Source organism: Ammospiza nelsoni, chromosome Z (assembly GCF_027579445.1).
Source record: "Ammospiza nelsoni isolate bAmmNel1 chromosome Z, bAmmNel1.pri, whole genome shotgun sequence".
Taxonomy (NCBI): Eukaryota; Metazoa; Chordata; class Aves; order Passeriformes; family Passerellidae; genus Ammospiza; species Ammospiza nelsoni.
The window spans coordinates 36,346,264-36,360,654 of NC_080669.1; the positions used below are offsets into that span (position 1 = coordinate 36,346,264).

General features: G+C 40.8%; 2 protein-coding genes across 2 annotated transcripts in view; one reads left to right on the forward strand and one right to left on the reverse strand.

Annotated features, from left to right (window-relative positions):
- RPS6 (ribosomal protein S6) lies at positions 1-4,866 on the forward strand. Its single transcript, XM_059492810.1, has 6 exons — positions 1-100; positions 885-1,016; positions 1,886-2,096; positions 2,471-2,617; positions 3,722-3,879; positions 4,707-4,866. The coding sequence occupies exons 1-6, from the start codon at positions 95-97 to the stop codon at positions 4,800-4,802; spliced, it is 750 nt and encodes a 249-aa protein (XP_059348793.1). The 5' UTR covers positions 1-94; the 3' UTR covers positions 4,803-4,866.
- A 4,353-nt stretch (positions 4,867-9,219) lies between these two features.
- The window catches only part of DENND4C (DENN domain containing 4C), a 52,254-nt gene continuing 47,082 nt past the window's right edge, over positions 9,220-14,391 (reverse strand). Inside the window, exon 32 of the mRNA XM_059491813.1 lies at positions 9,220-14,044. Coding sequence (XP_059347796.1) covers positions 13,908-14,044 — 137 coding nt within the window. The 3' untranslated portion in view covers positions 9,220-13,907. The remainder of the gene's footprint in view (positions 14,045-14,391) is intronic.

Sequence of the window (14,391 nt, forward strand, 5' to 3'; positions counted from 1 at the left end):
GCGGGCGGGACTGCTCTCGCGAGAGTTTCTGGGTGTATGTAAGAAGTGCGGGCGGAACTGCGGCCTTTTCCCGCGGCGTTGAGACGTGAGCAGGATGAAGGTGAGGCCGCACCGGGCCGGGGCCGCGGTTGGGCAGGGGGGCTTGGCCTCCCCCGCCGTAAATGGTGGCGGCTCTGCCCGCAGAGCCGCTCTCGGTGGCCGATGGTCCCCGGCGGCGGGGCTGGAGTGCAGCTGCGGGGCGGATGGGAGTGGATTGCTTGCGGGCCCCGTTTCCTCGGCCGGGGCTCTGCTGCCGCGGAGTTGCGGAGCGCCGGGCTTCCGGAGCAGCCGCTTGGCTCGGAAGGGGTTTTGCGGGTGAGAGGCCTGTGCAGGCGACTGCAGGGCCCGGTAGGGAGGTGCCGTGCGCGTTGTGCCCGCGGCAGTGGCGGCTGGCGGCCGTGCAGCGCTGCGCTCTGCGGCGGCCCCCGGGAGGTACGAGTGGTCCCCGCAGCAGGTGCTGCTAGTCCCTTGCAGTGACTTGCGGTTGTGTCTTCATGCGGCGTGTGCTGTGAGGGATTTGTAGGAAGAAGGGAACGCAGTTTTCTGCTGCTCGCATTCTCTGATCCACCTCTAGCTGAAATAAAATCAGTTGCGACTGAAGGAGTTGTATATAGCCCTGTGCGGCCGAACCTGGACCTCTTTGCCTTGGCTCTCCCAAGTGTGTTGGTGACAGGTTTTTCTGGTGAGCATTTGTGTAAGCAGCTGGGGAATCTCAGCTTTGGAATGGCAAGCTCTAACCATCAGGTGAATTATAATTTTTGTTAAAATCTTTCTGAGAAGTTTCAACCAGATTTTTTTTTTTTTTTTTTTTGTTTTTTTTTTTTGTTTTTTTTTTTTTTTGTTAGCTCAACATCTCTTTTCCGGCTACTGGCTGCCAAAAGCTCATTGAAGTAGATGATGAGCGTAAGCTCAGGACATTTTATGAAAAACGAATGGCCACGGAGGTGCTGGCTGATTCCCTTGGTGAGGAGTGGAAGGTAAGTAGTGCAGAAGAATGTGTAAGAGTTGTATTTGAGGAGCTTGAAATACAAAATTTCTCCAGTATGCACTTGTCAGCTATAGTATGTGTATGGTGTGCATTTGGTGGTCAAGTTGACAGGTTCTCTTGCTGTGTGTGTACTGACCTTGCTGCTTAGGCTAGCCTCTTCCAGTATTTAACTTAATTGGGGGGGGGGGGTTGTTTTTAAAACCTTGTGGTTAGTTTCTTCTCTCTCACAGCTCCCCTTCACAGTAGCTTATTGCTCTTCATTGGAGTGCTGTCTTTTGGTATTCAGGACAGGTTAAATCTGCAGTATAAAGCTGCTGGTTGTTAAGAATTGATTTTGTTTAAACTGCTGCTAATGTGTGAGAAAAAACATGTTTGGCCTGGTGGATGGGCTTGGTCCATATTAGTGCTAATATGGACTGCGCAGCTGAACTTAAAGAATGTGATCTTTTCTGCTGCCATCTTCACAAGGAAAGTGGTCAAACTTTTTTCCTGTATATCACTACTCTAGACACTACTGTGTTTTCAGTTTGTGACAATAACTGGCTTTATTTAAGCCTACAGTTGCAGAAAAGCTAAATAATGGTAAGAGGTTTTGTGCTGCTACTTTCCAACAAAACTTCAAAGTGATATAAATCATACTAACTGTAAGTTCTGGTATGCAGAGGTACTTTTTTACATTTTTAGAGTGAAATTGCTGAGCTGTTCAGAGGTGTTGGTTAAAGTTGCATGCACTACTGGTAGCAGTGACTCCAGCTGTATCATGGACATGCTGCTCCGTTGTTCCATGCGGTATCTACTGTGGTATCTACTGCTTGAGGGAATAAGGACGTGAGTAACTCAGAAGTGTTCCTGTTGCAGGGGTACGTTGTCCGGATAAGCGGTGGCAATGACAAGCAAGGCTTCCCCATGAAGCAGGGTGTCCTGACCCACGGGCGTGTCCGCCTTCTGCTCAGCAAGGGCCACTCCTGCTACCGCCCCCGGAGAACCGGCGAGAGGAAGCGCAAGTCTGTCCGTGGCTGCATCGTTGATGCGAACCTGAGTGTCCTGAACTTGGTCATAGTGAAAAAGGGTAAGGGTCTGAGTGGAACAGCCAGTACAGAGGTAGACGTAGACACCTGGAAGGAGCCTGCTTGATAGTGGTTCGTAAGCTGCGTGGAGTGGAAATGGCAGTCCCAGTTTCAGAGCACAAATGCATCTTAGCAGTCCTGAGAGCATTGCATTCTTGTAATGCTAAAACTGGTTACTGAAGCACTTCTTGTTGCTGCAGAAATCTGATGGTGTCAAAGGAGCTAAGAGTGGCTGGGGTGGTGCTATTGACAGCTGAACCCCAAAGATTACCTAGCATTACCTTGAATTCTTGCGTATTTTAAACGCAGGGTTTTGCTTATGAACCTGGTGCTCAGTAGTGTAGTAATCGGCGTGTTTAAACTTACATTCCCAAAGGTGAAAAGGACATTCCTGGGCTGACTGACACAACTGTGCCCCGTCGTCTTGGTCCCAAGAGGGCCAGCAGGATCCGCAAGCTGTTCAACCTCTCTAAGGAAGATGATGTTCGCCAGTATGTTGTGAGGAAGCCTCTGAACAAAGAGGGTAAGAGCTCCCACTGGTACAGCTCCTCGGGATTCCTGCCGAGCTGACCAGCCCACTGCACTGGACAAAGCTCTGGCGGTAGTGCATCTGGGAAGTTGACACTCACTATATTTAAACTTTGTCAGCCATAACTTGTGGAAAAAAACCAGTTTCTTGGTTGCCTCATTTCCTTCACCCTTCTGCTATGTTCTGTAATGCTTCTCTAAAGTTTAATAGACTCTTTCGCTAGTGTTTCTAATTATAACCCTAAAGTAGTTGCTAATGAAAGTGTAATACAAGGTGGAATGTTATTAAAACTTCTGTAGTGGGGGGCAAAGGCAGTGTAGTGCTAAGATTTTTTTTCCCCATCTGCTCATTCCAGGCAGTCTGAAATGAGGTCTTATTGGCAGGGCCCTGCTTTCCTTACTGCCTCTGTATTGCAGTGTAAGATTTTTAATTTGGGGTTTTTGCTTTTGATCGTTGGGGGGGGGGGGGAAGTGGATTTTTAGAAGAATATAATTAGACTTGTGTACTGTGAAAGTTTGGGAGGGAAAGGAAAACATCATAGGAAATGGTTTTATCCATTAAAGAATACGATACAGGTGGGCATCACACTGTGGTGTATGACTTAGTCTGTCAGGATGGCTTAGTAAAATTTTATTTAAAGATATGTGTGGTAGTGTGTTTGCCCGTTGTGGGCAGGTAATCTGTTTTCTGGGGTAAACAATGTCAAACCCCTAAGTAAAATTGTAGATGTCTTTTTAGTGCTGGAAACAAGGCTTATTCTGAAAGCTATATAATGGAGTCCTTTCTTATTAAAAAATCTAGGTCTAGGGGGGAGTTAAAGGACACAGGTCTGTTGAGAAGCTAGGAATTCTCACTTCATTTCTAGTAAGTCCACGAGCATTAAGACAGTATATTGTTAATGCTGTGTCTGGTGATAATTGATAATTTTTCTTGTAAAATTTGTGAAGGTGCTGAAATTTGTATAGTTGCTGTCATGCGTAGTACTCTAAACCGTGTTATTGTAATAGTAAATCAGAGTTACTCTAAAGTTGTCTGGATGAGGCCTGTGGCCCCTTTGGAAGGTTCTGTGCCATTTGGCTGATTCCCAGTGCTTTTTAGGCAAGAAGCCCCGAACGAAGGCTCCCAAGATCCAGCGGCTGGTGACTCCTCGGGTGCTGCAGCACAAGCGCCGGCGTATCGCCCTGAAGAAGCAGCGCACTCAGAAGAACAAGGAGGAAGCTGCCGAGTACGCGAAGCTGTTGGCCAAGAGGATGAAGGTAGGTTTGCCATTCTAGCTCAGCTGTGTGGAATATAGCTCCAGAATCAAGGGATTTACTCAATTGGACTGTATGGCAAAGTAGCCCTATGCCTACGGCTGCTCTGCACCTGCTAATTTTGAATATAAGTGCCCAAATATGAGTATAAACATAGCTGGTCAGTTGAGGTTTTGGAATATTTCTTCTGTTTCTGTCATAGAGAATAGAAATTACCAAGCTCACTAATTTGAGAGCCTTTTTTGAAGAAAATTAACAGTTAGGGCCTCTGAGGATATTTTTTTCCATAGCTATTTTAGTTAAAATTAATTCAGGTTTAACCTCAAGATGCCCAAGCATTTGAGGGGTAGTGTGGAGAAATCAGACTCAATGCTTGATCTTGATGGAGGATAAGTTGGCAAGAAAGTATTTGTTAGTGTGTTTGCCCTTGCTCCTAAAACTGCAGTGACTGCTGAAGCAATACTGAAAGCAGTACAGTTGAAATATTTGGCACAGTGCTTCCTGAATTTCATTACTTCCAGATAGAAACTGAGAGCTGCACCTTTGATGTGTTGGAAACTCTACATCAGTTTCTTAACTAAAATTTTGGGTGTCCACAGTGACATATTTTGGTGTGCAGTGTAACAGTTTTGGGTGTTTGCATACAGTGCAAAGACACAGGTCTGTGCTGGTTTGGATACTTGGCAGAATTCTGAGCTGTAGAAGGGAAATTATTTAGCGCTATTGACTTATAGAATTCATTCCTTCAAGCTGCATTTTCCCTGGTTTGTTTCTTGGTATATGTTTTGAAGTGCTTGATGTGTAACATCTCTGTACTTCATGCCTTTCAGGAAGCCAAGGAGAAACGCCAGGAGCAGATTGCCAAGAGGCGCCGGCTTTCTTCTTTGAGAGCTTCTACATCCAAGTCTGAATCAAGTCAGAAGTAAAGATGTTGTGCACAATACTAAAAAGACTTACATTTAATAACCAATAAACTCCTTTGGTGGTAAACTTTCTGTATGAGACTTTGTAGTACATGTTGTTACTTGCAATTTCTTGAACAGGAGTTCAGACTACTGCATCATGCGCAGCAAACTAGAACCACAAACCATGGTCTTGATGCAGTTCTCTTATGAAAAGATTGTGTCACTCACTTTGATATTGAGTATAACCTTGGTAAAACTTTACACCTTCAGCTGATTCTTGGCAGAATTAAGTGCAGTTCAGATGCTCACTGGAACTGGTTCCCCAGGAAATGGCCATAAACCTCTGCCAGAGTTCTGGGCATGTCTGGATGATGCTTAGTCAAAAGCTTTAGTGGTGTGTAGTCCTTTAAAGAGCCCTGGTGTTCCTCTCTGATCCTTTTGGGTTACTGCAAACACGAGATGCTTGTGATTCTGTATGTATTGGAGCATTGTTCTTGAAATTGGTACTGAGCATGAGAAGGCACCTTTTAAAGGTTTGACTTGAAAATTTGACTTGGGGATTAGAAACTGCAGTGGCCTTTATTTACTGGGTGAGGATAGTGGGAATTTGACTCAAAAATTCATGTGTTGGATGATAAAGTGGTCTGCAGCTAAATCAATTGTCTTTGTTCTTTAAATAGTAATTTGGGTCCACTTCTGGTTTTGTTGAGTGTTTCTAGTAAATCAGGCTTCATTGCATCCTAAGAAGTTGGGACGATTTTTATTCCTGTGTGTGCGGCAAGGCTTTTCTGAGTTGGGGCCTCACCAGGCCAGAAGCAGATTTTAATGCATCAGATGAAAAATCTGGATTAACAAATCAAAAGTTGCAGAAGACAAGATCTGCTGCTCATGCATGAGGGGCATGGAAGGATCAAACCTGCGGTCCTTGAAATTTATTGTAGGATACTGGGATACCCATCTCTGACAAGGGCAAAATTTGCCATGAAGCACTTAGGTACAGTGGAACCTTGGACCAAGAGACTTTGCCAAAGCAGTTACCAAGCTTTAAGCCATCTTTCACAGCTGAACTGAGACTTACTGAAGGACAACTAATCAGAAAAGTTAGAGGGATGGTAATTGTGGTTATGCACGAGTTAAATAATGCTGGCTAGGTCAATAAAATTTTAAAAGGGTACCATTTTACAATGTATTTTTTTAATGGAGACCATGTTCGTTGCCCACAGTTTAATAGTGAAGATCCATAGGCCCTGTTAAACCTGAGCTTCACTAAATGAAAAGGTCGCCTTTTACTCCACGTCACTCAGCTGCAAAAATTAATGCGGAGAAAATGCGGGGAAGAGAGTAACACTCAATAAATTCACAATGCTAAGAATTTTAGTCTGCAGAAGGGAAATAACACTGCCTAACTTCTTAATGCTAGTAAAATACACTTGCACACAGTTAAGAGGTGCTCTGGACAGGGTGTACAAGCACTGAGGCGTGTCCTGGACAAGAACAAGAATGTTTTGAACAGGCTACTACTAAGTAGAGTAGTACAGGCTATTCTGTATGACCTGTCCTGCTATATAGGCTGTGATTGCGTCTTCCTCTAAAGCACTGCAACTAATACCCAGTTGTATGATTGTGTGGAAAAGGTCAGTGGAGTCCTGGTTGTTTTTATCAAGCTTTGAGGATAAGTGGCCTTGTCACACAGGGAATACATGGCCTTATCACTAGTAGCAAAAAAATCCTTTCTGCACTCTTCTCCCTCACTTGTTTCCGGGAACTGCCTTAGTACATCATCTGTTGCTTCCTTCTGCAGTTTTAGGCTTTCAGGTCCAAATTAGGCATGACTTGTAGACTCAAAGAACAATCCTGGCTTGAAGGGACCTTGAAAGATCATCTTGTCTGGCCTGTTCAGGTCTGTGAAAGGTGGTTCTCCTTGCCCCCATGTCCTCCTCAACTGACATCAGTTAGTGACACAGCAAACGTGGTAAGGGTGCTTTTGCTCCTATCATCCAGATAATTCAATGAGATGTTACAACTTGGAGCCCGGTACTGATCCTTAGGGGGCCCCACTTGGGACAGGCTGCCAGTCTCAGTACAACAAGCTGATCACCTATGAGATGATTCCTGCTTATCTCACGGATCACCCCCATCCAGTGTATACTTGACATTTATATAGGAGGTGGCTATGGGAACCAGTGTCAAATGCTTTGCCAACATCCAGCTGAACTAAACTGCTCTCTCTTGACATGCTATTTTTCTGTAGCACTTACCAATTGAGCCTGGCATAATTTGCCTTTGTTAAACTCACACTGAGTTTTCCCAGTCACCTGCTTTGACCATGGCTTTAGGTCATGGACGACTCAAATGGCCAATCCGAAAGAGGCTAATGAAGAAGGAGCATGTTTTCTCTGCCCTCATGCAGTAGGAACTGCAGTAAAACCACAAGGCCAGCAGCTGCAATAGTCCCTTAACTGCTTAACAGCAGTTCAAAACCTGTGATACTAAACACAATGCCGAGTGCTATCTGGGAATTGCAGCTTTTCCTTGCACGTCTTAGCAGTTTCAACAGGATTTCTGTTCTTTAACGGCAGACTTCCTGCAAGTCTGAAGCTTGGCTGCAAACTCAGACACACCTTAAGTTTCAGGGCAAGTAATGCACCCTGGTCAGAACCTGACCGGTTGCCATTTCACCTCTTTGCAACCAAAGGAATAGAATACACACACCATTGAATTACTTTTAACCAGCAAGGTCTGAATTTAGACAGCGTGACACAGAAAACAAATGAGGAAAAAATGGCAAAGGAAAGCATCTTGAAGAAACCTAAACAAAATGTTGGACCATCCTTCTGAGCTACTCTCATAACTAGGTGAAGTGAGCCCCTGTTCTTCCCAGCAGATTCTGTCTGCCACCCAACTCCATGGAACCACTGAGTCTCCTCCAGGCAACTCTGGAAAACAGTAATGTGCAAACACCTGCTGAAGCAGGACAGAGACTGGTCAAGTCAGCACTTTTTAGAGCTGTCTCAGGGTCAGATTGATGCCCACCAGGAACACAAGGCCTTTCCTGCTCAGCTGCTCTGGCATATGCGATTATTCCTACACAGAGGCAAAACCTTTCAGATTACTTCTGGACTCTATCAGTTTTCCAGCCTGGCAAGTTGGCTCTTCCTTTTCTTTGCAGACAATAGAAGTTTGTCTTTACAGAGATGGAAGTAACTATTATTATTAGCAGGGAACTTGCACTCAAGGTTGTTCTGAACACATGAAGCATCAGAGCTTCTTGAAGCAAGCACCTTCTGCTATTTTACCATCACATTCCCTCAAATTTCCCACCAGATTCTGACAGAGGAAGTAGCAGTTCCTTTGTCTCTACAGCTTCAAACCCTGTGTTCATGCTTCTTTGGGGATTCCTCAAATGGAAGCTTTTGTTCCTGTACAGCATTCTTCCTCTTCTGTCTCCTCCCTCAACAGGCCACATGAAGGGTAGGAAATGTTAAGACAGGGTAACATTCTTAGCAAAGAGCAATATTGAAAAGTCAGCAGTGACAAAAGCAGAGGAAAACAAGGAAAACCAGTGTGATGCTTGCAAGATACACAAATCCAAAAGACTAACTGTTCCTCAGCTCTCTGTCTAAAAATAGGACTAGAAAAATGGGCTTATTATGAATCTGCTCCACAAGCTATCAATCTGTGCTATGCACAGCACTCTCATCAGCCAAGAAAGGCTTTTAGGGTCTTGTATTATTGTTTCTGTCAGATTAATGAACTCACTGCCATACATGAGGGGGTTTGAAAGTTGTGAAGGTGAAGGCCTGAGGCACTGGCAATTTCTACTACTTAAATTTCATCTCAGCCTCACTCCTATCCTTGCCCCATAAAAAACCAAAACAAAACAAACTAAAAAGAAAACCCCTGCAAACTACATGTAATCCACAACTATGTTATGAGTCAAGAGGTCCACCAATGTTTTGAACAAGCTAGGATGCATCAGGTGAAAGCATCACTCTGTGATCCCTTACGGAGCCACTGAGAAACCAGAACTCCTGGGAAGTGTTCTCCCAAGTAAAGCCACAAATACGCTGCAGAGAGCACCAGCTATCCTCAGGAAGCCAGAGGCCATGCTTTTCCTACAAACAAGAGTTCACAGATTGTCTGAGCCTGTTTTTCACCTGTTCTTACCTCTACTGTTGCCCAGTGCTTGCTGAAGGAGCGACAGAGCCATCCATGCTCTCTAGAAGCCACATCTGCACAGGTGAGTCCCATTTTTTATTTTCCTCTCCCCTGCCTCTGCTCTTTCCCATCATTCAGAAGCCACAGATGTACTGTGAAATAATTACCCAAAAAGAGATTCAAAAGTCTTTTGCTGAACGATAGGCTGAATTTACACTTAAAGATTAAATTCTGTCAGTAATTTGAACTCCAGAGGTGAAAAAAGCTAAACAATGGCACATTTTTTACACAGGATGCATATATACTTTATTTTGGGAACAACATTAAAAATTGTTTCTTAGTCTAGAATATCTATACAGAATTTAGGATATAGAGTGCCCTTTTAAACTCATTTTTTGTCAAATGTACAAAAATATTACAGAGAAACAATTGTTAATCAAAGCACAGTAAATGGATGCCATTTTTCAACAGTTCAAAACAGTCTCTAAACCAGTGCAAATTTTATTGCATTAAGCTTCCCAGCTCACTTAAGAGATTCATAATTTATTCACGCTACATCATTTCATCCTTGTTACAATATAGTTTATTTTAAGCTCCTAATAGGAGTTTAATGTGCTTCTAAACAACAGGAAACTATCCCTTTTATTTGCACCATTGGTTGATGCAGACTGAAAGAACAAATAAAAATGCCATCTGATCCTCTCATGTATGCATCACAATATACAGCACAGGAGACTACAGAACTGGAATCCAATTCAACCTTTCAGTTTCAACTCTTACAAGTTAAAAGGGTGTTTGTTTTTAAAACGATACATAGTGAAAAGTGGATATACAGAATGCATTTTAAGATTTTTATTAGTTGAAAGAAAAAAAGAACCCTTTTGCTGAAAATATACAATTATGTGAATAAGATTACCTGCTTACTGTAAATAAAATAGGAGTTATCTGCATTGAAATAATTGCTGAATTAAGAAGAAAAAACTACTGAGTGGATTCTTCAGTTCCTTACATTTTAACAATTTGTTTTAAAAATATAATTTCTATTATCTAATTTAATATACATTTTGAAAATATCCCCTATGTTGCAGTTATTCAAGGAAAGCAGTAAACTCAATGGAAGGTATATTCTTTTAGCTGCAGCAATACAAAAAGCCATTAATTCACAGTTAAAATAGAACATTACTCATTCACAAGTGCAATGTAGCTTGAGCTTAACCAATGTGAAATTCCACCAGGAACAAGACTAAGTTACTTGCAAAATTGATTTAGCTGGAAACCCATATAGTAAATAAAGTATTTCCATTACAATTGTATTGTCTAAACTTGTATTGTCTAAATTTAAGTTACATAAAATTTGAAGACAGGATATGATTATAAGTAACATACAGATGCTTCTAGTAACATCTAAAAGCTGTTACCAATTACTGCCCCAACACTGGAGCCACATCAGTCTTCTAGGCCTAAAAGGTTTTCAAAGTTGTCAGGTTTTGGTGATGTGCCAGAATGTAATTGATAAAGAAAATCTTTTTAACTTAAGAATCCTGATTTTAAACTTTTAAGACCTCATTTGTTGTTTTAATTCCACAAAAAACCCAGCTCTTCGCCTGTGAGTTCACAAGCTGTATATGTAACTGATTTAAAGCTGGGGGAAAGGTGCAAGATAGTATCTTAGCACAACTGGCTGCAGTTCAACATCCTTACGGAAACAATTCAAGGAAGCTTCTCTGATAATTGTTCTTCCAGTACAAACTTTCTAAGTTCTTGGGCATACCTGAAATTCATTGTTTGCATCCACTTCTGTTATCAGGTTGCTCTACACCCTCATTTTGTCCACACATTGCATGTTTTGAAGTTAGTGCTGACTGATCTGCAAATGTTTTCCTCAGGCTGTATGTGGCAATTACAAAATATATAGACAGAAGACTCATCTCCTGAACACTGGCTGTTGAGGTACTAGAAAGAGTATGTGCTGGCAAGCGTTTCACAAGTGAGCAAAATGCTACTTTTTCTGTTTATATTGACAGAAAAACAGAACCAAAATCTAGCTTATCCTCATCTGTCCTCCACAACACTTTGCTCAGATCAGTAATGTATAACGGATTCAGATAAATTTCGATTCCTAGGAGTTGGGTGTCAAACAAGTTAGAAGCATTTGTACGTTACTAAGTCATCCCCATGTAGTTCAAGAAGTTCATCCTGTCAACTAAATTGCAGAAGTGTGCCTTTAGTGCCTAATTTTCAGAAGAACAAAAGTTTGCAATACACTCACAAAAATATTTTGAAATTTTTCCCTGGTTACTTTTGGCCAGATTTTGTGAAACTTACTTCCCCCTCCAATAAAAGCATCCTAGATGAAAACAAATTGTTTTCAGGTATCTCCCTTTTCATCTGAGCTATGGATTATATTAAAAAACCAACTGATTAATTAGCTACTCTAGAACCTAAGCATTAAGAACTCCCTATAGAAAGGAGAAGGTTTTCCTTTTTTTTATTCTATATTAAAGAATCAATTCCAATATGCAGATTCAAGATTTCAAGTAGCTACATGCAGGACTTCTACCACTCTGAAATCCAGGTGCCTACACCAGGAATAGCAGTTAATTTGTAGTGTACAAAATGCCAATATGCAAGAAGCAAATCAAAGCAACTCCAATTCTGCAGCTGATTTTTTCTCCTCTGGCTTTACTTTTGTTGGGTTTTTTTTTTGTTTGTTTAGTGTATATAGCTGGGAAAGGTTGGACAATTAACACTAGACATTGTGACACAATCTGCTTTGCTGTCTTTACAACACTACTCCCTTAATTAGTCCATATTTTCAGCAACAGATGAGAAAGTTGTTTGGAAATGAAGATTATGTGTTTCCAGAAACTAGTTCATAACAATATTATTTACTATGTTTTAAAACTGTTTGGATGTCACGTATCTAAAACAGCACTCACTACACAGATTTTCCTTGTCATTTGAGTTGTGAGAATTTTAAAATTACTAAAGTGACTAAAATTTGATTACTCGCAAGTTGCATCACATAATCACATGGTTTGTCAATTTAATACTCAAAAATAATGGTCTTTGTGTAGCTGTCTGTTGAAAAATAATGCATAGAGTTACACAGAAAAATTTGCTGGCTTTGATTTGTAGAAATATCAAATTGTTTGGATCAATGCTTTAGATAGACTTGTATTTTAGAAGGATGGAACCATGTCAATTACGTAACTGGAGAAGAGAGGAAAAGATGAAGAATCAAGGGCTGTTCTTTAATTGTGATGTAGGTCAGACATCAGCAAGCAACTGCATAAACCCAAAGAATAAAAAAAAAAATAATTATTGCGTGCTTTCTTGCTTTTAGTTGTTGAGAAAGCACAACAGTTTTATCAGGAGAAAATCTGTCCAGGTAATATCCCCATATTAACTTAGGATCAGCACTTGTAGACAAAATACCAGGCATCAGTCTATGATGTAAATATATTTTGTCATGTATAGTGCAACTCCCTTGTTTTCACCTCATGAAAAAAAAGTTGGTTTTATTGTTTCATATAAAAAATTGTTCCAGACAGATCTTCATCCCTCATCATTTTGAAGAATGAAAAGTTTTAAAAGTAGTATCAAGTAAATACATTCATACCTAGATGCAATTAGTATTTTAAGCTATGCTCCTTTTACATGCTACAAATATATTTTTTTCTCTATGAATTATTCCATTGTAAAAGCCATACCACTACCTTTCAGCAAAAACCTGGAAAAAATCTTATCATATTCTTCAAGTAACAGAAACACTTACACTGTTGACCAGTATCCAGGCTTTCCTTGCCAAGACTACTACTACTGTAGTCAATTAAATATGTGAGGTGAGGAAGTGTCTTATCTACTAGAAGCAATACAAAAGATGGATACATATTTTCAGATCATACACATAAGCACTTCATTTCTGCTAATATACACCTTGAAGACCACATTTATAAATACATCTTAATTGAAATATTGAATCTGGACTATCAGTGCAAAATAATTAACCCACAGGCTAGTATAAAACCAAGGGAGAGGGTGATAAAGAATTCAAGGAGGACACCTCTTAAACACACATGCAAATAGTATAAAGCATAATTTTTTTTTCAGGCAGTATCTGTTGACAACTCTTTTGTGTATTCTAATACCATTTGAGCTTCCTACATAATTCTTAGAATGCCATCCATTTCTGAGCTGCTTTGTGTAGAAGCTTATCCTCCTTTGGAGAAAGCAGCCAGTACATTTACAGAACCTTATAGTTTATCAGACAGAGAATACAGGAAAGTTGAGTGTAAGTCTCTGTTTACTCACAGCTGTAGATACACACTTTAAAAAGGTCAGCAAAGGTAATTCAGAATACTGACTGGGACAAGAATCAGGAGAAGGGTAGCAATTTAATGTACTGTCTGATGAAATTTAATGTACTATCTGATGAAAGCAACTGCATTGCAGCTTCCAATCCAAGTTTTCAAATATTTACATTCATACAACCATATTACACATTAATAAAAGGACTCTTCTCTAGGTAAAGGTCATTTTAAAGAAGCATTGAGGAATCTGAGCCCTGGAAAAGTACTTCATTAAAATACACCAATATTGGTGGCCCTTAAGAAAGTCACCAACTATAGATTGCTGTTTCATCATCAGCCTTTTGAACAACTTGATAATATGGAGGAAAACTTTGAGGAAATTAAAGAATATATATAGGAGAAAAGTATATCAACCACTGAAATAAACCCATAATTTTAAAACATTTTGACAAATTTTACAATGTGCCCATGAGATGAATGAGAAGAATACATGTTGCAGTTCAATGAAACTAATTTGACAAATTGCTCAATTAATACCTTTTGAGACTCAAAAGTGTATATGAGAGAGACTCAAAAGTGTCTATGTCACCATGCTCTTCGGTTTGTTCAGCTCTGCTTTTGTCTCTCTGAAGTACGGTGCGCATCTTCCTTGTTTTTATATTAAAGGTGCTCCAAACCACTTCCTGCAACACTCAACCCTGCTGCTTGGTGGAGCATCTATTCTCTGCATCTTTTCAAGAATTTCCTCTGGTAGTTTTTTAAGTGCAAGTCTGTATTCACTATCAAAGACCTCTGAAATAGCAAAAGCACAACTGAGATTATTTAAGAAACACTGTACAATGCACACTACTATTCCTATAAAATGCTTTTGGTGATTTTTATATAGTAACAAAATTATCTTCATTAACTAGATGCTGATTTTCTTTTTTTTTTTTTCAAAATACACCTTCTCAGAGGACCTGAAAAGCATCCCCATAAGACGGCGTGGCACCACAACACACCACAGTGGATGCCCATTGCTTCTTTCCTGAAGTTCCATTTGCCTGTTCCCAGTGTAGTTCCCCTATCACATTCCATAACGGAGTCACTTTGATTGTGTAGTACCAAATAGAAGACAGGATAGAAGAGATGAGTAGAGG